This window comes from Sylvia atricapilla, chromosome 3, assembly GCF_009819655.1.
Source record: "Sylvia atricapilla isolate bSylAtr1 chromosome 3, bSylAtr1.pri, whole genome shotgun sequence".
NCBI classification, from domain to species: domain Eukaryota; kingdom Metazoa; phylum Chordata; class Aves; order Passeriformes; family Sylviidae; genus Sylvia; species Sylvia atricapilla.
In genome coordinates this window covers 63521629-63549568 of record NC_089142.1, presented here as the reverse complement: position 1 = coordinate 63549568, position 27940 = coordinate 63521629, and the positions used below count along the sequence as shown (strand labels likewise).

Genomic DNA, 27940 nt, shown 5'->3' with positions numbered 1-27940 from the left:
TCAGCTGGACATAGAGCAGTGTGTTTTCCTCTGATGTTATTAATTATTTACCCTAACATTGCCACCAGCATCTGCTTGGGGACCTGCTTCGTCCCCCCAAACAGCAGCCCACTGTTCCTGGTCTAGCCATAGCATTGTGTTTGTGGCAAATGTCTGACAAACAGAAGGAGGGCCAGGTTAGTTAAAGACACTGAGAACAACTATGAGGGATCATTCAGTTACGTGTGACAAACCTGCTTTGGAGATGTTACCCAGCTCCAGGTTTAATTAGCCCTTCCAGGAACACATCACGAAACAGCACAGAAATGGTTTTATAAACTTCTGTTGATGCCTTTGGGCAATGACAAATGTGCTCTGCAACCCTTCTGTGGGAAACGTCACTGTTCTTAAATTCCTTATCAAAACACATAAAGGACAATGAACAAAAACAGCACTAAACCAGAGGAGAAGTTGCCCCGTAGTCATTGTGGCTCAAATCAAGTCAGAAAGGGGATGAGACCTTTGGGATGAGCAGTACATGGCCACTGACCCCGCACAGAGCAGCTAGCTGAGCATGGCCACGAAAAAGCCATCAGAGACAGGTAACATGTCTTTCAACCACAGCATTCCTAAGTTTCTTGCATCTTCTCCAGTGACACGAGTTTGTGCTCAGCTGGTGGGATCAGGCCTCACTGGTGATCTAGTCAGTCCCCAGTACACTGAGACACAGTTTCCCAGCAAATGCCAGCAGCTGCAGCCTAACAGCCACAAGCAGCGCATTGGGGAATTCTGCCTTTAAATTAGTAATTGTCAGGCCCCAGCCTGCCTGTCCGAGTAGAGAAGACATGGGGAGGCTGATTAAGTGCCTTTATGCTGGGACTGGAGAGGCAGCATCATGGGGTTTCACATTTATTCTCTTTCAACGACTCCAAGTCAAAACTGGTCTGCTCACTAGTCAGGCGTTGTTTCTGCAACTGCTGTCATGGCAGGCACTGCTTGCAACCCAAAATTCAAGCTGTGCCTTTCCAATCATGCTTTATATCTCTATAAGCCAGACTCCACATTGGCCTGTATTACAGCACCAATTCAGACATAATTGCAATGAGCCACCTAAAGCATTTTTTTTATTAAAAAATAAATAAATCAAAAACCGCAACAACCCCTCTGCCCCAATTTCTGCTTAAGCATAAGAATGTCACCACTTATTGTTTGGTTTGCACTGCATGTTCTTAGAATAGATCAGATCCAATCTACCTCTCAACTGCTTATTAGCAATTTCTTAACTGTGTGACTCTTTGTGTCTCCTTTTGTGCCTTCCAATATAGTTTGAACAATGTTTTTTAGGGAGGTTTTCTGGAACAACATTGTAATTAAAACAAAGGCTCTGACCCTCTCTCTTTCTTTTTAACTAGCCACTCTCTCTCAATCCCAGCTCTTCTGAGAGATACAAGAAATGCAAGCAAAATGCCATCTGTTGGCAATGAGGTGGGATTAAGCTTTTAACATTGACATATTCATTTTAGAAAAGACAAGCAAAAATATTTAATTGACTGGCAAGACTGAGTTCTCTAAATCACTGTAGATTCCACATCCAGTCCTGCACTTCCTTTCAAAGTAGACATATTTCTATTTGATCAGCCATTAACTCATTACTTCTCTTCTAAGAAAGCAAAGAGCTGCCCTTGGGCCTTCCTCCTAACCAAACCTGCTGCCCTTTTGGCTTACAAATTGTAACATGGGTCTTTGCTCTCCTTTCTAAAGCAAAATGAAGGGAAAGGAAGAGAAAATAAACTCAAGGTAGATCTTGACGAATTTTTTTAGGTGTCAGTCCAGTAAGCCTTCTTTGCACATATCGTGTAGTTTGTCCCTACTGCGCACACCCGCCTGTGGGACAGTGCTGCTTGGAGGCAGGAGACAGCCACCGACAGCACTGCTGAAGGAGATGCTCTGCAGACTGTGATAATGTCAGTCTGGGGGGGACAGGACAGAAATCACTTCATGTCTACTCCAGTCTGCACCTGCTGCCCAACAGAACTGCTGTGCATCTGCTGACAGTGGCTGCTGCTTCCACATAACAAAAAGTAAGAGGAAAAAAAAAGGAAGCTGAGAGTATTTTTCTCAAGTCTCACTTTCAAGAAGATAAATCAAATATCATTAAATATCCTATTAGGCAATCTGATGTCAGATAAATGCAGTGGGCAAGGCCACTACTGTTTGCTTTTTGCTGTAGGTTCTTTTACACCAGTTAATCAACCTATGTCAGGATTTTTATTTTTCGATCTAAGAAATCCAGATGTATTCAAGACTTACTACCATTATATAAAAAACTACATACTTGGAGCAAAATTGCATAAAATATACAACCCAGCAAGTTTTGTGCTCCTCTTGCATCTTCCAGCCTTGCTCCTAGAAGTGACTCCAGGCAGCGCAGGTGCATCCATTGGCACAGCAGGCAGACAAAGGCAGATGGCCACATGCCAGCAGGGCTGCCTTCTGCAAATTACCAAACAAATTCAACACCAACTTGCACAACAGTATTTTCACAAATATGCAGTCACCATGGAAGACGCAATCCTTTCTACTAAAATCCCTCTCACTTTTAAATACAGTCATTTAGATGAGTGAAAAAAAAAACCAGATTAATTGCAAAAATCAGATCGCATCAACAAGCTCTAGGCACCTTATCATTCTAAGATTTGTCCTCTGTAGACACCACTCTGCCAGTTCATTTTCTCTTCTCCATCACTAAGTAGCCTTCACTCTACTCCACTGTCTCCCATATGGTTAACATGAATGTGGCAATTAATATGCAATTAATAAAATGGTGTGATCAACTGCTTTTGTTCACAGCAGCAGCTGGCCTGCATGTTAGAGCGTAATTAGACAAATTAAGACGTACCGCTTTTGTTTGTGGATGGACTGACAGCATCACTCATGCTTAAATGTCACTAAGCCTATTGGCATTTGGGATCATTTTAAATGTGTCTTTTTTTATTAACATTACAAGGTATGAATAAACCAGATGTATATGCTACCAGCTCCAATACCAGCGAAGTGCAAGTTTGCTTTACCTCCGAGATGTCTGCACAAGCAACTGGGAGTGGAGGACAAAAGTGATGTATTTCAGAGAATGAGCACCTTTTAAGTATCACAGCCCATAGGATGGAGGACATGGCTCTGGATGGGTGAAAAAAGCAGAGCTGATCTACAACTGTTTTCAAGCAGAGGTTTGAAAACCTTGAAAATAAAGCAACACAAGCATTTGTCAATGATGCGTCATTGGATTAAGGCAGGGAAAAAATCAAGGGCTAAAAATCTGTTGTAATCTATCAGACTTCTAATACCCATTTCCTTTAAAGGGCGCCCTTTCTGTGGAGTTTCAGATTCTCCTTGCCATGATTCCACTATAATCTGATCTGATTTTCTTAAAACCATTTTTTGACTTCACAAGCAACTTGCAGTAAGAACTGAAAACATAATGTACTCAGCATCCATAAACCCCAGAAGCTTTCATCAAATTAAGCACCGAAGAACCTACTCAGTGTACTGTGCTCAGCACCACAGGGTTTCCAATCTTGCTTCACATGTGGATTTGCACTTACGCTGCTCTACCTCCTTAACTGCAGCAGATGCTGCCTTACCCCAGTCGCAAAACACACTACACGAAAGACATCTCTGAACTCTCTATTTTTTCACACTCCCCCAGATGCACTTGAGTGGTGTTAATGAGCTCCATATCAAAACCTCACCACTTCTTCCTTGTGCTCCTGAGTACCACACGTGGCTTCTTGTCTGGTCACAGGCAGAGAGGAATGAAATGTCCACCACCTGCACCTCCTTGCAACAGCAAGCTCAGGTTCACACCTAACAGTGAGCAGTCAGGCTAGCCAAGTGTTTTCTTTCAGCAAGGAAACTCAGGAAGACACTAATATTCATATTAGTGATTCACTTCAGTGTTTTACAACAACCCAACATAAACATCTTTTGGCCCATCGCATTCCAAGTTCTTCTTCATCCCCCCTTTCATCCACATCACTCTTGCATTTAATGCATGAAAAGGCATAGGAGACCAAGTGCTGGACCTCCATGGCCCATCCAGAAAACGACAGGCAGGGAGGCCTCTTTCCTATGGAACATGCAGAGAATGTGCAGCAAAGCGAGTAAGAAATGCACATACAGAAACACACAGAAGAGCTGTTATTTATTCCAAGACCTGGAGTGGTTTTGTCCAAATGTCCCTGCTTTGCAGCATTACCATTACTTGTTTTAGCCAAATTAACAAAACCTCCAAAAATCTCAGCCATAAGACAAGACATTAAAAACATTCCCCCATTTTTTTAGACATGCACAAAAAATTATACCAAATTTACTTCCCCCCCACCCCCACCCCCAACAAACTAGTTCCTGGCTTTATCTGATGCAATCCAATATGTCAGCTGTTATGGTATGAGCTGCATTCAGCAGATAAAACTGGGAATGAGGGTGGCCAGTCACTTACACCAGTCTCTGTTAGTAGCTGTCCCAGCCATTCACCACATAGACTGAGTCCTTGTGTCACTTAGGGCACGAAAAGCCACAAAGGCTTGCTCAGTGCTCTGCATGGTGCAGAATTTGTAGAGATGGAAAGCAATTCAGCTTTTGTTTCACACTGCTAAATGACAAAGCAAAGAATGAATCCTCCCAGTTTGCAAAGATTCTGGCTTTTTTTGGGGGGGAGGGGGTTTGTTGTTTTTGGTTTTTTTGGTTTTGTTTTGTTTTTGTATAACATCCTTATATTGGGAAATTTAAATCTCATAGCTATTGGAAGAGAAACTTAGAAAAAAGCCATAGCAAACATACCCAACTTGGTTCACGACATTCTACTAATTTATTATTTAGTTTTAGTTATTATTTAATTATTATTTCAAATTTCATGTGTTTTTCACAAAACACAAATCACACAGACAGGTCTCAGCTTTACAGATATGAATAAAGAAGAAGAAGAAAGCATTCTTTCATGAGCTGGCAGGCAACAAAACACTGAGAAAAAAATCCCAATAACTGAAGCTACTGTTTAACAAACATTAAAAGTAATCTGATATTGCCACTGGCTTGCCTGCATCTGTAAAAGAAAGAAGAAACTCCCAAAATCCTTATCAAAAACTTTATCATCACAAAAGCTAGCAAGAGCATACCACACCTTTAAACTTTGAAAATTTGATAAAATATCAAGCGGCAATGGGAATTACAAGAGGCAGGTGATGCTTTAACCACGAGGAGGTGACAACCTCCCCCAGCAGCAGTCACTGCCAACAGTGTCTCACTGCCTGATGTTTCAATTCAGCAGGCATTTAAACCAAAGTAAACCAAGCCTGTGACACTTCTGCCAAACTTGGTCAGCGGAGTATCTCAGTTTAACTTTGATGCAGGAAAACCAGATACCAAACATTCAGCTCCACTGGAGTTTGTCTATAATTGTGAATGAACATGTGATGGTGACAGCCCTGACACTACTGTAATACTGCTTTTCTGGCAGGTGACAGGCTGTTAAAGGATGTACTGTTGCACTCTGGCCGATTTTAATCTTACATTGTCTATTTGCACTCAATCTGGCAGCAAAGAACAGCATCACAGATGCTGGAACAAGGCTGAGTTGGTAATGCAGAACTTTCACTTCACAATATGACTAATTTAACAGCTTTATCAGAATAATTGCTACAGCTTAAAAAAACTCTCAACCCCTAAAATGGTAACCTGACTATTATGGCTGCTACATCACACCACAAGTATTTTGATTATTGATTATTTGGTAGCAGGAGCGCAAGGACTACTGCTGCAAACTACTGAGATCCCCTCAATGAGGATGCTTCCCCAGCCCATGAGGAAGTTCAAATAATTTGACTGTATTATGTTTTCAAGCAACCCTAACACTATTGGGAGCATTTGTGTGGAGTGTATCAGCACTGTGAAATCTCTCCAAGCACAGTTCTCATGATGCTGGTAAGGACCCCAAAGGGAGGCTTTTATCAACAGAGATAAAGCCCAGCCAGTAATCCCCTGCTGTGCTCTGCAGTTATCACTTGACCTGTTCCCAGAAAGCACTTCCACTCTTAAACACTTTTGTTCCTTAAAATAAACATTAACAGAATTTAAAGTGACAGAGTCTCCCTATGTCAAGGAGCAATAGTACCTGTTCCACCCATAACACTTTTAACTGATGGCTTAATAACTCTGCTATTCTTTTGTTTCTATGGTCCGGGAACGAGCGAGCAAGGAGCCAGTGAGGCAGAGCTGGTGTCCCACATGTACACACTTATACTGTGGTGGCACACCACCTCTGAAGCACTAGAAGGTCTCCTGGGAAAAGTCAGGCCAGAAAGCAGGGTGACTGATTCTTGTCATTCATTGTTTTAATGAAAAAAAGTGATTGGAACGCCGATGATTAGTTATTCAGAAAAAGCAAATAAAATGTCTGGGGTCATACTAGATATTAGAGAAACTCAACATAAGGAATACACCAATAAACTTGATCTGAAACATGTGAAAGTTCTTTGCTAAGGACCAAAAACTGCATTTAATAGCTTTGTTAGATCACAAGTCAAAGAATTCAATTGCTTATATAAGTGTTGCATTATAAATCGATGAAATTACACACATGGACGCAATTTTCAATTATCTTCTGAAAAGTTTTATAGTTTCAATTCAGGTGCATTTTAGAGAGAAGGGAATGCTTTCCCTATGGACAGCACAAAGAGAAAAAGGAGGCAGGCTGCAGAGATAGAGCAGGGATTCCCGAGTACCTTACCCATGCTCCTCAATCCCATTTCCACACTCAGGAGAAGCAGATTCAAACAGAGCGGCTGCTCACAATGCTCTGAGCAACACCTCCGAGGGCACTACGAGTACTAGCTCTGAAAGTAAGACTCGAAACTTGGTATGAATTAACTAACCTGTCATCCAGCAAGAGTGACAAATTCCAAAATACAGATACCCACACCCCAGGCTGTCTGGGGCAAGAAGGGCCATATCCTCCTCCCCAAGGGCATCCCTGGAAGCTGCTTCCTACTCCCTAACCTCTCCAGGACTTCCCTAGGTCTGACAGTGACTATGTAGTTTTTCATAAAGGCAGAATTTTCATTTTCCTTCTGAACGAAGCAGAACTGACCATGTGCTCAAAAATACAGAAATTCAGCAGCAGATGTGTATTTTTCTTTCCATGCAGTACAAAAAATTACTTCCTCCTGAAAAAGGCCTGAAACGACCATATAGTAAATCACACTCCTCCTACAGGAGGGGACATCAAATGAAGCTTGCTTAGTAATGAATGGAGAATATGGCAATTCAGAAAAGAGAATACAGGTGGTTTTGCTGATCAGTGTTAGCATCATGTGGCAAGATGGGGATTTTTCAATTCCTGGTAATAACGAGCCACTGTCAGCTAGTCAGTGTGAGACTAATGAGGAAAAGAAGAATCAATACAGTCATAAATATGTTCATGTACCTTTCTTTCCCCCTCCTGTTTCCTTTTTATTTTTCTTTTCCCCAAAAGACCTGGCACAACATAGTCAGCCAGCTGGCTTTTGCAGGAAAAGCTTTCTTTGTCTTCTGAAATTTCTCCCCATCACCCTTAAATAGACTTTTCTGAGCAACCATTCCACAAACAGCTGGGTGCCTTTGCTTAGGTGGCCAGAAAAGAAAGGAAGGCAAGCATTAAGGCTAAAAACAAAACAGCTGAACGTTACCATTGCCTGTCCTCTTCTCTCCTTATTTCCCATCTGTATTTGCCAGTGAAACTTGAAACTATTCAGATTAAAAAAGGAGAGTCATCACAATTCAGGAATTCTTCTCACGTTCAGAGGGAGAATAACCTTAGATCAAAGGTTATTCAAAAGCAGGCTTTTTTTTTTTTTTTTTTTTTTTTTTTTTAAATAAGTACTCATCAACTGCATTAAGCACCTTTTGAGTCTGTTAGACCTTTTCCTTATTTTTCCTGGCCTTTTCATCCACTGATTGTTCCTATGGCTTTCAATTAGAGTGCTACGTCAACAGCTCCACTCATCTAAAACAATCACTTTGCTGAAAAGGAGCATTATTGAACTGAAAGCGAGTGCTCAAGACCTCTCAAACACAGACATATCACACGCACAAAATAGTACCATCCTGGATCAACTTAGCAGCCCCATCAGATACAGTATTTACATACACTGTCCTGAAGGGGAAATGCATCATTTTTCTAAGAAAATTGTTCCCAATGCCTTCATCCTCTAAAAGATAAATAAGAGTATTTTCCTTGTTTATGTTTCTCTTATTTATTTCCTCACTAGAGACAACTAAATGACCAAAACAGCTAAGGAACAGGAACCGATCTTACTTGGCCAAAAGGAGTTGTCGTCTTTGCTCAGAAACTTTTTCTTGAGGCGCCCAGGCAGCTTGGTGTGAGCGTTGCCCATTTTGCTGGAATACAGCGGGATGAGTTCCTCCTCCTCCTCATCGCTGCAGCTGGGCTGCCACTTGCTCCTGCCGAGGCACCCGACCATCGGGTCGGCGGGCAGGCAGTGCACATAGGCGATCATTGTGAGATGCCGCTCTCAAGGATGTCCCCGCTGTCCCCAATGGCCAGCTCCGAGCAGAAGGGAGTGGCCTGCTTATAACCCTTGAGCGGACGCATTCACAAGGCTGCCGAGGAAAAGATTTTCTCCTCCTTCGCACTTAGGCAAGCTAAGCTATCTGGATATCCCCGAAACTGTTTGGAATAGAATTCGCTAAGTCCTTGACAAAGAAGGAAAACAACAAAAAGAGAAATCAAGCACCTGCCCACTGTAGCTACTGGCTGCCCTGCTCCTGCCCTCCTCCCGCCCGCAGCTCACAGCCACAAGCGGGAAAAGACAGGCTGCGGAGAGCTGGGAAACCCAGTCACCTGCCACAGACCTCGGCCTACTCCCTTTCTGCTTCCTCTCCAGCCTGTGGCTTCTCTTAAGCCTTATCCCCGATTATTCACCACTCTCTGAACAACAGGTACTACAGCCACACACAGATGGCCATATCCAAGAAGCTTATTTAAAGCTAAGTTACTATAATTGCCACTGTGACACTGGCAGCTACAGAACCGTAACTGGGCAGGCACCTGCCAAGAACAAGAACAAGAACAAGAACAAGAACCTTCTTCTAGAAGGGAAAAGCAGGAAAAAACATACAGACTAAAGAAAAAAGAGCAAAATGTCATGATTTCATTATTTGGATTTTATTAAAGAAGCTCCCTGTCAAAGTTATAACCGTAATGATTGATACCAAAAGAAGATGGTATCTTCCAAGTTAGACTACAACTGGACTGATGCTGAATACAAAGCATAAGCAGTTATCGGCTTACCTGCAGTACTGCATAAATACACACATCCTCACAATGCCTCCAGAGGGTAGCTATTATTCCTATTTAAAGATGAAGACGTAGTCTCAAAGGGATTTAATAACCTGCCCACACAGTGGAAAAGCTAGGATTAAAGTCGAGGTATTCTCAGTTCTTTAGCCTCATTCACAAGTCACTAGTCCATGGCACCTCTCCCAAACACTGCACTACTAAGCAAGTTTCCATGCTGCTAACAGTGTCAACCCTAATCTCCCATACTGTTCTGTGCTGGGTTTCAGGAATAGTGCCCTTCCTAGGCTTTTGAATTGGCTGTAACAGCACAGTCAGATTGGGACACCAAGGAAAATGCCACACGAAGAGAGCACTCTGCATGAACTGCTGTCTTCAGCAATTTTTTTGAGTTTTATGTTGTTTGAAAGATTACATAGGAGAATATTTGTTTTTTAGAAGGGAAAGATATCAAAACCCTGAATAAAGTACAACAAAGAACGATTTTTAGTCTGCTTTCTTAACTGTTCTTCATAAATGCTTTGGTTGCAGCCCATAGCATTCATGAAAGTGGCTGCTCTATATCTAGGAGCACAACAGCAAAATATAAGTATTTACACATATTAAAAAAGGCTTTGTGCGCTGTTTGGTTGAGAGCTACAATAAACTTTTGGTCAGGAAGAAAAAAACAAACCAAGCCCACTGTTTAACAACACCACAGATGCACATCTCCTCTTTCCCCCGACACACACACACGCCTCTCCTGCCGCCTGGGCGCTGCTCCGCCGGCGCTGGCAGCCGCAGCCTGGGAGCAGGGTGTACACACCAGCTGCCCGCAGGCACTGCACCAGCGTGGCATCAGCCTCCAGGCACACAAAACACACAGCACGAACTGTCTGCCACGCTCACTCAACAGCGCTGGCAAAGCGTAGAGAGTTTATGAAAAACTGGCTAGTTTCGTGGGGGGAGGTTGGTTCGTTTTTTTTGGTTTAACATCCTGTTACTGTGCACAGCGGTCTGAGCAAATAATTTTCACCATAAAGCCTTTCGTACACATCTCACATGACTGACTCTCAGCAAACTTGCAAATAGATGAAAACAACAAACTCTTACAACAAACTCTGCCACATACCTTTAATAAATACGGATGAAACAAGCCCTGCCTGCAATTTTACATTTTTTGACAACAATTTCAAGTATCTGCAAAAATACGGATGGAAAGGGGAAAATGTGCCAACAGCAAGGGCAATAGCTGTTGGTACCACTGGCCTGTCCATACAGATAGCAGGAACTCACTGGCAAACACTGAACGCTGGCAAACAAGCCTTTGAGGCAAATACATATTTACAAAGCCAAGTACATTTACTCATCAGTCTATGAGAAAGACAAACTGTGATTAACATTAGCAGAGCTCAATTCACTCATCAACCATGCTGATACTCTTGTGTCTGCCAGAATAAATGAATGTCTAGACAGTCCTCCTGGGCGGAATGAAACCCCAAGAGTGCTGTCAGTGAACCAGCTCATAAGGAGACCTGGTTACCGCCTCCCTCATGGGACAGAACCCCTGCCACCAACTTGTCTAGCCACCATGCCTGCTGGCTCACCCGTCCAATTCTCTGTGATTATCAGGGTCCTGGGAAGAGTCACTGCAATAGATATGATGCACAAAACTTCAGAGCATCACCAGGCTATTGACAGAAGTGTATACTGAAACTCGCATTTATTTTTCCCACAGACAGGAACAGTGTCTTTTATTACATAAGAATACAGGCGGATTTCAGGTGTGGGTGTTGTTTTGGTTTTTTGGTGGGGTTTTTGTTTGTTTGTTTTGATTATTTTTTGTTGGTTTGGGGTTTTTTATTTTAACAACTCAAAATCACACCATCAAATTACATTTTCTAAAGGATACTGGCTTTTCCATTTCTAAAGGATACTGACGTTCACATGCAGTCTTTTTATCTCTACACGGTCGTGTTATCTGACATAAAAGTTCACTGTTGATCTACACACCAAGCTAGTATTACTAGATAACATGCAGTACAAATAATAGGAGCAAGAAGACAGGGGACACCAACAATTCAGTGTTCAGCAGACTCCCATGCTCCCAAACACTTATCAAGGTGACAAAGGATAACATATTGCCCTGGAGTCCCCATGACATTTACAATGCACTTCTCTAGAGTACAGACATACTCAATTATCCATGTTTCCAATGCATGCTCACGAAGTAAGGCTGATGCACAATAATGGGATCATGGCTGAAATCCAGTTTAACAAGTATATTTACCATATGGTAGGCATTAACGTCTCCACAAGTTTTTTAGTTGAAGAATAAATCTCTTCTTCCCTGAAGCCTGGAAGGCCTTGTAACATAAATGATAAATGATTTGGTGATGGTTATGGTCTCAGCTATTAGCAAATGTAAATCCATTGAGAGCTGCCAAGATGTACCATTGTCATGTGAGAAAGACACTGTGTACATTGCCTCTTCATCTACCCCCAAAAATCCTATAAAAAAACCCAACTTCTTTATGCTGTATCTATACAAGAGCAAGAACCTAGGTTTGATAAAGTCAAAATTTTGTCACAAAACTTTTGACTAATCTTCAGTTATTCTACTGCAGCTGTAGCACAGCTTTATTTTTTCAAATACACAAAAGTGAGGCTGTTCATTTTTCTCAGCCTTGAGCTATCATTTATATAAAGATTTCCCAAAAGTAGCATTTTATTTCCTTTTTTATTCTTTTTCATGCCTTTTAAAAATTGAACTATTCGTAATGGTAGTATGAATGTGCTGAACAGGCTGTTACACGTGCATATTAATCTTTATCAGCATATTTAGTTTTTGCTAAACCAATTCCTCACACTCATGCTCTGTTAGAGAGAGCTTGAATAATTAGGAATAATTACAGAAAATGCAATCAATATTGCATTATACTGGAAATGTTTGGTTAAACAAAAAAAGTCATTAAGAATTTGACAGACTCACAAAACATTGACTAACTCAATGATTACAAGAAACAAAATTATGAAGAAAAAACAACCAAAGAAAACCTTATCCCTTTTATTAGGCAAGCATATATGGTCCTGAACTCAGAGAACAGCAATGATACTGATGAATATTACACACAGCAGTTTTAAAAAAATATAGGATACATCTATTGGGAACTCAGAACATATGGAATTATAAAGGACTGTCATGTCAGCCCTACTCTGGCATTAAGCTAATCTTTATAAATACGCTACATAAGGAATTATATCATCAGTCTTTATGTAGGATTTGTAGATCCTCTGGATAGAAGGTAATATGCACTGTGCCGTGGAGTAACAGCACTTTTATGGACACATAAAAAAGCACAACAAAACCATCAAATTAAGTAACTCCCAGCAGCCAAACTGGAAATTAAAGACAGCTCATAGAAATCCACAGGGATAAACTTTGCCCTAATTAGACATGGATTCTATTTTTAGCAGTGATGAACTGATGTGTTCTGGGCTTTTTGGATGACCAGCTGAAGCTTTTAAATTGTACTTAAATAGTAACTTTTAATACAAACAGGGGAAAATACATTTAACATATTTCACTGGACCATATAGTATTAACAAAGCCTTAAAATAACACTCTCATAAAGAAGTATCTACCATCTTTTACAGATGGACAGCTCAAGACACAGCAAGAATCAGGACACATCCATCATGGTGGAGCACCCCAGCATCCTCTGGAAGTGGCCAGATTGGACATGGGGTGTCCTGTTCTCCTGGCTTGTGCACGTGCTTTCCTTTTTCCTTACGCATAGTATGTATGGAGTCTTAACTCATGTTCCTTAAACACAAATACAGCAGACAAAAGCTAAAGAATTTCAAAACAAAGGAGGAAAAAAACCTCACCCGGAGGTATTGTAAATCTTCTTTTTAACTGAATATGAATCTCTCAAACAGGAAGGGAGCAGGAGGTATCCGCTTTACAGTGTTTAAAGCAAGCCCAGCATTTGAGAAACTTGTACAATACCGACAGACATCAGGGTGCAAGCGAGATGAAACAGACCCAGAGTGGCACAGATGCACACAAAGCTTTGTGATGTTCCAAAAAGCTCTCTCCATTTGGCCATATTCACATTCTCCAGCATTAGCTCTGTCCCCTACTACTTTCATGGATGTATTTTTATCATATGCTTGTGATCATGCAGCATCTATGAGCTTTTAGCTCTTTTTTTTTCTTTCTTTTATTAAGGATGTAAGCAGTAAGTCATGTGCAGCTTAAAGAGCTTGATTGGCATGGCAGCTCAAAGCAGTCCTAATAAGCAAATATGCTTTGTAAAAAGCTACAGCAAGTGTCACTGGCAACTGTGTACCCAACAAACTGGAGGCAAATCCCTGAACGATGGGGCATTTGGTTAACTTAATTCCTGGTACCCACATAACCAGATTCAAAGTGTCACCTCTCTGCAAGGACATCGAATCTGCACACAGTTGTATAGCAGGCACTCATAAAACACAACAAAAAACAAAAACAATAAAACCATACAAGGATCATTAGGAATCTGCATTTCCTCTGCTTCACCAATTCTGAACGTATCCATTACCCTCTCTTTCATATCTTAATTTAATTTTCTCTTTGCTGTTATGTAATAGCCCTCTGCAATTATTTTAATTCAATCAGAATTTTGATATACAGCACATAAGACACTAGACAAGAAAAACATACGTTGTACTGCATTAGTGGTAGTCCTAAAATATTTTAAAATACAATTCTGTGTTCTAATTATTCATCTCTACTTTCAATTAGAAAGCATTCTTAAGAGCAACAAGCAACATTGTATGTTTGATACTAGCTCTTGATCACTGCTTTGCAATATTTAAATGAGAAAGCAACTAAAGCCAGCCCTGTAAGCAGCAGGTAACTCAGAAAAGCCTTCCTATGCCTTTCTGGTTTAATTCTGCTGCCACACAAAAAGAAAGATAAAGTACTTTGGTCGGTGCATTCTGTGAACTGGACCACCTTTGGGAAGGGGGTGACACATGTTTGGGGCAGAAGACAGGGCTGTTAGTGAAACAGAAGCCATTAGATACTACTACTGATAGTTGAAACAAGCTATTCTTGCTGCCTTGCTGTGGCAGTTGAGTCCCACACATCTCTGATCCTTCTGAAAGCAGAGAGAAAAGATGATGCTGCCAGAAAGCCAGGGGGAGAAGGGAGTTTCCAGTCTGGGGCCACAATGGATGTAAGTGTCTGCCACGCTGATACACCCACACACTCTGTGAGCAAAGGAGTCACATTCCTCCAGCTTATTTTACAGTTCATATTAAACGGCAATGCAGACAGGGCTGGGTAGGCTTACCCAGTTCAGGTCTGCTCATTAAACTTATTACCATGGTAACAGGAAGAGAAAGAAGTCATCTCCCCACTCCTATTATCTCACACAATTCTTTTTAACAGATTAAAAAGCCCAAAGAGGGAAGCACCTTCGCGATAGAAAGCACCAGTGACCTCTCTGCTGCCCGCACAGCTCACTGGAAGAGTTCACATGCAGTGGAGTTTTCAAATAAAAAACCAAAGCAACTTACACTACTTGATAAAGGCACTGTTTGAACGCAGCCTTCAGTCAGAAGGCTCCTTGCCCTGCCCCTTCTGGAGGAAATGATCTGAGGAGCTGCCTTCTGTTCATGTATACCATCACTGCTGTCAAAAACGCAGTGCCACCTCCTGGACATGCATGTTCCCAGGAAGGTCTGCTTCGGCCAGGTGCATCATGGAGTCAGGTGCTTCGGTCATGCTTCGGCCAGGTGCATCATGGAGTCAGGAAGGCTTTCAAGATTAAAATCTCTATTGAGATTATTTATCATTTTCAGTGAGTATTTCTAAAACATTTTGGTTTTACATGGTCAGTGTTTCAGTAAGTACTGCATAAAAAACTGCTTTTAAGCTCAGTGTAAGATGAGGTAAAGACTGTGGATGTTGCCTACCTGGACTTTAGTGAAGCCTTTGAGAATTTCCCACAGCATTCCCCTGGAGAAATAGGCAGCCCATAACTTGGCTGGGTGGAGAGTTGGCTGGATAGAAACCTGGCTGTATGGCTGGACCCAGAGAGGGGTGGTGAATGGAGTTATATCCGGCCAGCAGCTGGCTGCTAGTGGTGCTCCCCAGGGATCAGCATTGGGGCCAGTCCTGTTTAGTATCTTGATCAATGATCCAGGGGATCAAGAGCACCCTCAGTCAGTTTGCAGAGACCAAGCTGGGTGGGACCATTGATCTGCTGGAGGACAGGAAGGCTCTTGCTGAGGGGTCTGGACAGGCTGGATCAGTGGTACAAGGACAACTGTGAGGTTCAGCAATGCCAAGTGCCAGGTCTTGTCATTGGGTCACATCAGCCCCAGGCAGCAGGGGAAAGACTAGCTAGAAAGCAACCTGGCAAAGAAGGACCTAGAAGTGCTGGTCAACAGTGCCTGAACGTGATGCAGTGTGTGCCTGGGTGGCCAAGGCAGCCAGAGGCATCCTGGCCTGTATCAGGAATAGTGTGGCCAGCAGGAGCAGGGCAAGGATTGTCTCCCCATACTCAGCGCTGGTGAGGTCACACCACAAGTCCTCACTACAGTAAAGCCATTGAGAGGCTGGAGCATGTCCACAGAAGGGCAACAAAGCTGGTGAATGGTCTGGAGCATATGTCATGAGGAGGAGCTGAGGGAGCTGGGGGTGTTCAGCCTGGAGAAAAGGAGGCTCAGCAGAGAACTTACAGGTCTCTAGAGCTCCTTGAAAGCAGGGTATAGCCAAGCGGAGGTCAGCCTCTTCTCCCAGGCAACAAGTGACAGGACAAGAGGAAATGCCCGCAAATTGCACCAGGGGAGGTTCAGATTGGGTATCGGGAAAGATTTCTTCACTGAAAGGGTTGTAAAACATTGGAACATGCTGTCCAGGGAAGTGGTTAAGTCCTTATCACTTGAAAGTATTTAAAAGACCTGTGGCATTTGGGGACACAGGTGAGTGATGGACTTGGCACTTGGGTTAACTGGACTGAATTACCTTAGCTGTTCTTCCCAACCTAAATGATTCTATGAATCTAGGCAAGGAAAGAAAGCAAAACTCATTGTTATTAATAGAGTGGTGCTTCAGTATATAGTAAAAAAAAAAAAAAATTATCTCAGGATGTCCAAAGATGAGCTGATCTTTTGCTCATCCATTTTTAATAGAAACTGGTAGGTAATACTCAGCCCCACAAGAACAGGATTTTCCATTCTGTAGGGCACAACATTCAACACTGAAGAGCATCATTCAGCTCTGCTGGGCAGAGCATTCATTCACTGTTTTTCAGACAACAGAGCAGCAGCTGCTATATTAGGCACACTAGAACAGAATGCAACAATATTAAAAAATCAGTGAAGGAGCAAGAATGGCAAACCTAATTGTCTAAAAGTTAGAAATTATCATGTTTTTCAATTTTCAGCCTGAAGAAGTTTTCCTGCCTCTCGGTGACCATTTCAGCCACACGTTGGTTCCACCCAGAGATGCTCTTCCCCATCCCATGCCACTGGTTTGCACTGCAGGCACAAGGATGTCACACCTATTCCCCGCTACAGATCCCTCTCCTGTCATGGTAACTTGCCAATATAGACATAGCTTCCCATAATCATTGCATATGCTCAAGATAAAATAGTTCTATTTTTTTAAAAAAGCACAACCAACAACAACAAAAAAGAACCTTTTCACATGCTTCTGTCAGCAGCCTAAGGAATGGTCATAACTCAGCAAAGATAATTATTACATTAAAAGAACCAAAACAAAACTTTGTACCAGATATAATCCCATTACCCTGGAATGGTTCAGTAGTAAATTTTTAATCTGAAGTGTCACATTTACCTGAAAATAATATCTATGCAAGATAAGCCAGTTAGCACTAGATTCTTATGAACTATGACTAAATCCAGCCCACTTACTTTCCAACAGGTCACATAAAGGCTTTCTAAAAAGAGTTAGTAAACTCTTGGGTTTACAGATCAGGCTAGAGGAATGCATCAAATTCCATTAGAAAGAGTAACTACAAAAATATGCACCCCTTGCCAAAGAAAAGATTAGGCTAATGAAGAGCAGTACAAATTAGCAGTATTTCAATCCAAAATCAAGTTGAACCCCAGGAGGAGCATTCCTGTCAAGTCCCAGTCAATAATATATCTGTATGATGAGTGAACCTTTCTTTTACTATCAATTACACAGCCTTGATGTGTTTTACAGAAAATTCATATTGACTTGTCAGTTTTGTGTCTTTAACAACAAACTTGCTGGACTGCTTTTTCATGCAGAATATGAAGTTGCCAAGCCAACAGTCAGCTGTTCTTACAACAACTGATTTTCCAACGAAATGATTGAATGCAGATGCTACTGCTACACAGCCCAGCAGGCCATTCTTCCTTGTATCTGGAGTTGCTGCTCTGTTTTCAAAAAAGTAAAACGGTTGAGCTTTCACAAAATGAACTGGAAAGAGCAGCCATCTGTATAGAAGTCCACAAATTAATAGACCCACTTGTCTATGGGTTTCATTCCCAGTCTGTTTACTGGCAAAAAAAAAAAAAAAAATTAAAAATTAAACTAATCCTGAATTTCCAAGAAATATTCTTGAAAATAAGTCTCCTTTCTTATTATCCTCCCTATATGCCAACTTTCTGTTAGAGAAGGATCTTCTCTGCAACAACTCTGAGCAATGCAATATACCTTGGATATGACAAGGCCCATATCAAAGCCACAAACTAAGAAAAAATTTACATTATTCTTCAAGTTTATGCTTTAGTTAATTTCAGAATTATGTATTCTGAAAATTCAATTTTTGACAGACTATAGACCACTGCATCAAGATAAATGTGAAGTTGAATAGATTATAAACCTTTTTGTTCTTAAAAACAGTTACTCAGCCTTTATATGTATTATGCATTAGACTTTTTTCTAAAAAAATGAGAGGGAAGTCACACATCTTAGCATGATAATTCAAGAACAGGTTCAAAAATTTCAGCAGGAAAATAAAATTATTTTTAACTGATTCGAAAACGATCCTTTAAGATGAGAAGCAGTAAGATGAGAGCAACCTCTGCACAGGGGAACGACGAGAGAAACTCTTTGAGACCTTCAGCGTGGAACTACAAGCTGTGTGACCTGACAGAGTGGGACATCTCTCACCACAGCAATCTCTTGGACCACTGCACTAGCCAGCAATACTGCTCCAGAGCATGAACTGACTCATGACAATACACGTGGATGCACTGAAGATTGAGGAAAAAAAGGCTTTGAAAACAATCAAAAACTGTCTTCCAAATATCCATTAGACAGGAAACAGCTTTGCATTTTCTTCTGCTCTCCTAATTTGTCAACCACATTTACTCCAGCACTATGCCTGTGAGGAGAGAAGGTAACAATAACCTTTGTTCCCATCTTCTGTTTTCCAGCATGGTTTGCATGACGAAGGGCACCTCTCCAGAAGATGCTCCACAAACGATGGCTCCTAGTTGTTTGCAACTACAAAAACCTCCTTGTGATCTCGGATTCATCTGAGGTATGAAACTAGGACAACAAAACCTGAATGACTGAAGAAGGTTCCACTTGTGCATTCAGATTGTGGGAAGATTTTCTCTTATTTTAACACAAGCTTCCCTGCAAACTGAACCTTCAGGCAAGAGCTGGCAACATGTTTGCATTAATAATGAAGGGAGGAAAAAGCTTGGCTCTCCTCATTACTTAAGTATCATGCTTCTTTATCCCACATAAGCATGTTAAAGATGCAGCAATTCTCTTAAGGCTAAAAGTCAGAAAATAATCCAAGACTTCATGAATGAGATGCAGACAGAAAGCACATTACTCTCCTGAAAAGCAAGATCTGCTGATGCTGGAAATGCCTCTGCTTGAGCACCACACGTATTAATCCTTTACTATGGGATGTGGCTAAAATTCCTGGCCTGTATTTCTGTTTCAGCACTATTTATGGGTTTCAACTGAAGTGAAGATGAATTAAAAGTCAGAAAGAGAAAGGGGCCAGGATGCTATGCTGCAAACAGCAGATTTTCAACACATCTCTGGATTTAAGGATTTCACAGGCCAAGAAAGACTTTATAACAAGCAGCCTGAAGTGAGACACAGCAGTATCTCACTACATATGTAAAAACAGTGTGTCACAGGAGAAGAGCAAGAGAAAACTGTAAAGTGTCAGCAAGGTCTGGAGATTTTGAAAGTAGGAGATCTGTAAGATAAAACTCCTAAGGAGTAGCACACCTGGCACTAGAAAAGGAACAGAAGTCCACCAATCCCAACCAAGCTGAGCTTTTGGGGAAATTTCCACCTCAGCAGTACCTGTTGCTGAGTCTAAAGGAAAGAACAGGGTGAGTAGGGCACATCTGTGAGATGGTTTGATACCATGAGAACCTGCAGCCACATCCTGCTCCTTATCCAGCCTTTTCCTGTAGCCAGCCTCCAGTGAAGCAGAACAAAGAGAAACTTCAGAAGATTCAATTACATATTTAAAGGGATAATTTTTCCTGGTCTTCACAGGAGGACGAACAGAAGCACTTAAACATGAGACAACTACAACACATGCAAAGAGCAAATACAATCCTGTCCCAAAGTTTCCATGCAGCCCTCTGTCACAAACTTCCCTTACCAGCTCCAAAAAACTCTAACTTAAAACTCTCCACAACATTATCAAGATCCATCTTAAAAACATTCTTTGTCTACATTATCCTGTTTGGATGTCTGTTTCACAACTTCCCTCCTCAGATGGTTTGGAACCTTTTAATGTCTGACTTCAATTAATTCAGAACACAGTCATAACCATTTATCTTGTGCCAATACTCTCCTTGGACTTCAGCAGGTTTCCTCCCTCCTTGTGGTATTTACCTCCCAAGCTACCAGCTAGACTAAATAAGCTATGCTTTTATAATCTCACTGCATATGACCAGCAATTAAGTTTAAAATATTATAAAGTCTACAAGTCCAGATAAGTTATACAAGAATTTCAAATGCCAAAAACATTTTCTGGATTTTTTTTTTAAATATAGCCAGAAAAAAGTGGGATGCTCTAGATGACTGGGATAGTATCAGAAAGAGATGCCTGAGGTAATTATAGACTGTTTTGCCAGCCATTAACCACAGGCAATATCACAGCTGTGACAGGACTCTGAATAAAAGAATTAACAAAATTTCCATTTCTTAATACCAGGCAAAGTGCTTTCACAGGGAACAGGTCTTCCATTTGACAAAGGTTTATGGCATTTCCCTGGAAATAACAGCAGCCTTCTACAAAAATGCTGCTGGGAGGGATGGGGTTACGTGAGAAAGTCAATGTAGAAGAATGACAAGCATAGAGAATACAAATCTGGTAACACAATACTTACACAACGTGCCATCATTACTATGCTTAAAGCACTGAAAAATTCATGAAGATATTAATAGATTTCGAGTATGTGTATGCTGTCTCAAAGACCACTTCAACATGGCATTTTTTCAGTGCTTATGAATCCAATTGGCTGTACATGCTACTTTTACATCTTCTTTAACATTCTCTAGCCTGCACGTGTTATACCGCTTAATTTTAAGTGCTGGCTTGTTGCTGCAATTTGACAGAAATTCACTGCTCTCTACCATTGCTTTGCACAGTGATGGCCAACTTCATTGTACAGCAGCCCTCCAGACAATGGAGGGGCTTAACAGAAATGGCTTAAAAACAGGTTAAGGAAAACAGCTGATAATCTTTCTGCTTATGATTCAATTACCAACAGGGCCTCCTCAGGACTACAGCGCTGTGTGAATTGTGGAAATAGCTCCTGTTGCAGCCTGCAATAAAGACACAGATATGGAGCAGAAAGGCAGAGTGTGCATTAAGGGCACACACATGAAGGAGAAGCTGTGTCTTAATTATATAGCTGTGACAGTAGAGGAGTCACTTTTCATGGTCTTAAAGAATACCACCTGAGTCAACAAATGGACTACAACCATCAAGTATTTTTGTCTGTGTGTGTTTATACTGCGCAGTGTTTGAAGAGGACAAGCTGAATTCAAGTACTGAGGGCTAGGCACATACAGCAATTTGCCCTGACCTCCACATTTCCAATCATCACCTAAAGATTTACTGATGGAGAGCTTTAATACTAACTGATTTCACAGCTGAAATCTATCTGGCTTTCGTTGTCACCACAGCACTTCAGGGTGAGAGCCCATGTGCCCTGGCTGATGTACCTGCTGGGAAAGATTTTTATGTAATGCCTGAATACGTTCACCCTGCTTCACCCACTACCACTGACCTTCTTAAAAATTTAACGGAAAAAATAGGCACCCACACCCTGTTCTATGACCAAAAAAGGCAAAGCAAAACCACAGCAAACAATAGGCATTCATTCCTCAGGTTCTGTACCAGTGCCATTTGGTAGGCTCCTCAGAGACGGTCAAATGAAACAGCTCCCAGGAGTGGAACAACAAGCTTCCATAATGTGGTGATTAAATGTATTTACAGGCAACCTCTGAATTGCAGAAGCAAGATTTGGGGTACTTCACTCTCCCGCAGTGGGTCAGCATGGCACAAATAATCCCTGGCATTTCCATCTCTTCTACAAACAAAGCCAAGAAATGAGCAAGGTAGACACTACAGGCGCTGCTCTGCCACCCAGGCATTCCACTACCTCTGAAAATTCACTTCGTTTTTATATACACTGCCCTCTTCCAATGCATTTAGATTGTAAATGAATCCAGACTGAAATAGTGTTTTGGTGGTGTTCAACTACATTAGACAATAGGACTGCAGCCAGGGTGAAGGACTTAAATAATACATAAAAGCAGAAGTATATTTTCACTATTCCTGAGCATGGATTAACTTCAGCAAGAATGTTATTATTCAGACCTATAATCTTCCTTTTGTTATGTTCTATTTCACTGCATGCTTCCAGGCACAGTTAGAAGCCATTCCCGTTCACTGTCACCTGACAGAAAAAAGCTGGTCCTGTACCAGATGCTGTTATTGACATTCAGTCATGGATATATCCTTCCCCACCTCCATTCCTCTCCTTGCTGAATTATATCCTCCTGATATAATTCACATATCCTTCCAGTGTGAATTAATAAAGCTGTCATTTAATGAACAAAACCCTCAAACTTTATGCATCCTTAAAGAGTAAAATCTCACTAGTAGCTAAGTAGAATTCGGGCTTTTCCCCCCACAGCATGAGAACACCATGTGTGTGACAGAACTCTTGGTGGTGGTGCTGACAGAGCCATCCTGGCATGTCCAAGGTTCACACAGGTGCAACCAAGAACTGAGACATAGCGGGGTTTTTTTAACTTATATGCTTGATACTTCAATGTTGGTTTTATTCTGTGTTTGTTCAAACTGCTTTTATTCATCAAAGAACTGGAGACAGTAAGTGTCCTCAAAGTTCATCACCCCAACAAAATAATGCATATTATATAAAACGTAGAAAAAGAATGGATCCCATTGTGATTATGCGTAACTGAAACAGAAATAAAAAAAAAACTGAAATAAATACAGAGGAAGAAATGCCACAAGATCAATCTAGGCTTAAACTAAACTCATTTAATTCTGTTTAGATTTAGCTTACTTTAAGTCCCTTTCCTTATTTTATCCTGGTGTTATACAGACAAAAAAGTAAAACTTAGAGAAAAAAGAAAGCAACTAGTACAGATTTTTTTTTTTGTCTATTTCAACTTGGAAAACGCATTTATTTTAAGACAGAGAAAAGCTGTTTCTGATTTCAAACATTGGATATTTCACGAGAAAATTACCAAGAAAGGAATCCAAGGAATGTCCTTACATACACACAACACATGAGACAACTGGTGAGCAGCCCTGTGATCTTTTACTACAAAAAAAAAAAAAAGTTAAAAAAATCTGCATTTCTAGCATTAGCATGGAACTCTTCTCCAGAGAGCAGGCGGCACATGCCTGGGATTTTTCATAGATAGCTTCTACAATAACTTCTTGCTATTATTAGTATAAAAGACTTTCCTCTTAAATGCACAGCTGAAAGACAAGCAAGGACGGAAAATACTGCCCAAGTGCAGGCAAAGCAGTAAGCACACATGCCTACTTTACAGCATTTCTTGGCACTATTCTTTCTCCCTTTAAAAAAGCTATGAAGGAAAGAGAAACTCCAGGCAAGTATCACAGAAATGTGAGCTCGTTTTTCATCACATGCCAATGAACAGCTCATGACATTTCTAGGAAAAATTCTTTGCTGGGGAAATTTATTGAAATATTCCATCTGTACTCCTTCAGTATCAAAGATCAATAACTAGCACCCAGATTGCCTCTGCTGCAGGTGCCCAACTTAGCTCAAACTCCAGTGTATGTTTCGGGAGATGGGGGCACCTGAAGGAGCTGCCCACAGGCTGGCACCGTGTGAGGGCCAGTCCTCGAGCAGGGGACCCTGGCTCACCTGCCAGGCACAGGCAGAGACACCCAGCTCTGAGCACTTACTCTCCCCTGCAAAAAGGAAAGAATTAAGGCAGCAGACCGCTAAGGCTCATGGAGGCCGAGTTTTCGAGTGGGGGGATTTCATCAACTATGCCACACACACCCACAGACTCAGACCTGGGATTTATTGATCAGACTGTGATTGACAAATCAGACTGAGCAAACACTGGGAGCTGGCAGCCAGGGCCTGAACAATCACACTGCTTCTCCCTGAGTCTTCAGAGCCCAAACGAGGCAGCAGCACCTGAAAGGCAGATGTGCCCTGCTGTTTAAGCGACCTCCCTACACAGGCTACCATCGAGCCAGTAGAGGATGGGTGTGCCACAGCATTTCTCCTTCGCATGTTGAGGCTATGGGTACTAACACTCCAGCTGATTATTTCAGGATCGTGATTTTCAGTGCGTAATACTGCACAGTAGCTGCTGCTCCGGAAGGTTAAGGAGAAGTCTACTCTAAGCTATGAAAATAGAGCAAAGCACAGTGACAGAGTCCACGCAGAGAGGCAAGAATCAACACGTGCCAAAACAGACTGCTATGCAGCACAACTATCCAGTACCTTCACTGCTTTTCAGAGAAGTCCTTTCACATCTTGGAACTAGCACCTTATTCATAAATAAAATCTGAAAATGTTGAAAAGTCTTTTCCTATGCATTCAACTTACGCTTTAAAAGAAAAACACTAGCATAATTAAATTTAATTACACATGGCAAAAATATTTTGCTTCTGTACAAGCCCATTTGTTGCACATAGGACAATCCCTGAAAACTTCACTCCTTGATTCATTTTCAGCCAGGTCATCTAGTTTACAGAAGTCTCAGTCTTGTTAGCTGCCTCAACAGGCCTGAAAACCTTTTACCTATTATACTATTCATTTAAACAACTTCTGTCCTGTAACTACTGCTGCAGCAAAAAATTCATCTTCTACTGCTTTGTAATTCCAGTGATCTGCTGAATTGTTGTGAATTGAAAACCTCTTGTTGGAGAGTTAAACATTTAAAACTGCAGGTTTTTTGTGCAAAAGAACGACTTCATTTCGGATAAAACACTGCATAGCAAATTGTGTTGTGCAATTAAGGTTTTCTCTAGGATCACTACTCTGAAATTTGCAGGAAAATAACTGGTTTTATTGTCATTTTAAATTTATGGTTGTAAAAAGATCCTTTAGTGGGAACTTTGCACAAATAGAAGCTGTTAGTAGAATAAAAGCAGTCAATGTTTTATAGAATCCTAGAACGATTTGGTTTGGAAAAGACCTCTCAGATCATGGAATCTCACTATTAACTCGGCACTGCCAAGTCCACCACTAAGCCATGTCCCTAACTAGCTTAGAAAAACACCCTGAGCAAGCACTGATAAGCACCTAAGTAATTAACGTAATTGTTATTGTTTCCCAGGGAAATTGGTTTTTTTATAAAAACTCCTAAGCCCTTCCTTACAACGGCTCTGCGGTGTCAGCTTTCACCTCGCTTCAGCAGGAAAATTAGCAGTAATATTAGTTTTTAATAAAAACAGAAATACGGGCATGAAACAAAACCAGCGAGCTTTCCCTAGTCTTTTAGTTTCAGAACCATGCGCTTAAGAAGTTCAATTAAAAAAAATAAAGTAAGACTATCTCATTGGACGTAAAACTCCAGCGGTTGAGGCGGCGTGCACCATCTCTGAACGAGAGGAAGCATCACCCAGCAGAGCCGCGGAGTTTCAATCAGGCACCTGCAGGAACACAGCACGATCAGCTAACTACCTCTGCTCTTCTCCGGGTGCTCCATGACACCGCACCCGCACGGGGCAAAAACCACATGAGGGCAAATCCGCCTCTGGTGCTGTGTCACCAGGAGCCACGCTCCACACACGGAGCCCTGCGGCGGTCCCCGGCGCTCCTGCCCTCGCAGCGCGGCAGCCTTTTGTCTGCCGGCCGCCCGGCACCTTCCCGCGGGATCGCGCCGGGCAGCGATGGGAATGGCTGTCACAAAGGGAGCCGCAGACCCACGCGCGGTGCCCCGGGCCGAGCGGCCCCCTCCCGCCCGCGCAGCACCCTCACCTCTCAGGCAGAACATCCTGCGGCCCGGCGGGCAGCGGCGAGGCGGGGCCCGGCCTCCCTCCCTCCCTCCGCCCGCGGGGAAACGCGGGACAAGGAGCGCGGCCGCTCCCGGGACGGGCCGCAGCTCCCGGGGACGGTCAGCCCGGATCCGCTGTCAGCGTTTGGCACTGCCCTCCCGCAGCTGGCGGGCACACCGCGGCCAGCGCTACGGAGGGAGGTCACTGCCATCCGGGCTCGCCTGCTCCTTACGAATTACTGACTCCGCTCTTTGTGATCCTCCCCCGCCTCTGGTCTCTCTCCAGAAAGAGCTCTGAGCAGTTTTCTACTTCTTCTATAAATACAGGGTTTATTCACACACCAAAATCTTTTCAGTGTATCTCAACAGTCAAGCTAAAGAAAAATGTTTATTTTTGTAATGCTGTCTGTGCCTGTGTGCTTTACGACTGCTGGTGGATGGATGCCCCATCTCCTGAAGTGTTCAAAGGCAAGGCTGGATGGGACTTGGAGCAACCTGGTCTACTGGAAGATATTCCCGGATAGATCAGGGGGGTCGGCACTACAGTGTCTATAAAGTCCCTTCCAGCCCAAGTCATTCTGTCATTCCTCTGCTCAGCACCAGAAATGTGGATAAAAAGATTTCTTACCTTATTCCCTGTTTCTGCAGAGGAGACCTTCAGTAACAGGACACAACGCTGTAAGCATTTTATTTTATAAAGGTCACAAAGAGGTGCCACCAGCAGTGTGCTTAGCCATGGTGTTTGGGTTTAAATGAAGCTGTGTTGTGTTTAATAACTTTTATAGGGCTTGATCTTGTACAGCAAAGACATACAAGAACAGAGAACAAGGTAAGGGTCAGGGTAGCCTATCTTGCCGAATAAACAAGAATTGCAACTGTCTTCAAACGCACAAGTCCTAAAATCCTCCATGTAAAGCCAAATGAAAACAAAGAACACATGCAAATACATGTTATCTTTAGGTGGAGCTCCAGAAAAAAACCTGGCCCAAACACCTTGAAAACCGCAATTGAGACTCCAGATGAAGCAGTGTTAATGAGACGATAAATACCATTAGCTGGGCTTCGATATTAAAGAATAACATTTCGAGTATCTGTCCTCATTTAAGAAAAGTTACTTTGCTTTAGAGTGGACTGTGAGCAGCAGACTGTGGTGGCAGAAAAATGAAGACATTACATTGGAAAAACTCGAAATCAAAAAAGAACATTTATATAGCTTAGCCTGCCTTTTCTCTTTCAAACCCTCCTAGAAAGGGTACAGACTAATGTCAAGATTTCCTTATGCTCTGAGAAGCAGAGAGGCCCTTTCCCCATAATTCTATTTTCTGGTGCTCCAGGCATGCATGTGCTCTTTCCTACTGTAACTTTTCAGAGAGCTCTGGGAATAAACAGTTTACAGAGGCAAAATAAACAAAAACATAATGTAGCTGGAGGAAGGTTATTTGGATACCAGAGGGATTTTAAGGTCCAATCTTGTTAAATCCACTCATTAATTACCTGGAAAGGGAAGTAAGAAGCACATCAGCGATAATCACCGGGGACTAAGAGCAGCTGCCAACACTCCACTAGAGACTCAGAAAGGACACAGAATATTCTAGGGGAATCACAAACACAAGTAGAAATACAAAAAATATGGGGGAAAAACAAACAACAAACTAACAAAAAAAAAAAAAACCCAAACCACAACCAGCAGTCTACACAGGGGCAAACTGTGTCAATAAAACAAGGAAGAGAAAGCCAACTATGGAACAATAATAGTGGTCTGAAAAGTTAGACACAGCTTAGAGACAATTGCTGAAAAGTCCGATTTGCTCTGGGCCATAACACCAGTGGGACATACTCCTCTGGCAAGGTTTGGGTCCTTGAGGAAGTATATCCTCCTCAGGGGATTCACTGTCCTGTTTACCATCTTCCCCTCCCACTCTCAACTAGGAGCAGAGCAAAGAAGTGTGAAAGGCATCTCCCCTTTCCTCATGTCCATTGAGAAAAAAGGAATGCTTAAAACAAATAGTAAGTGAAATAAAAAGTCACATATTTTGGAGGAGGGTAGAATTATCAACCCCCAGACAGGCCTAAAGCAGTTCAGCATCTGTATTAATTTTTTTAGTGTGTCAGGACTCCAT

General features: G+C 42.0%; 1 protein-coding gene across 5 annotated transcripts in view; it reads right to left on the bottom strand.

The window, feature by feature from the left end:
- The window catches only part of NHSL1 (NHS like 1), a 102672-nt gene that overhangs the window by 61635 nt on the left and 13097 nt on the right, over positions 1–27940 (bottom strand). Inside the window, exon 1 of one of the 5 annotated variants that reach the window (XM_066315581.1) lies at positions 8330–8558. The exons of the other annotated variants lie outside the window; for them this stretch is intronic. Coding sequence (XP_066171678.1) covers positions 8330–8531 — 202 coding nt within the window. The 5' untranslated portion in view covers positions 8532–8558. Of the gene's footprint in view, positions 1–8329; positions 8559–27940 lie in introns of those variants that run through there. 5 annotated transcript variants of the gene reach the window in all.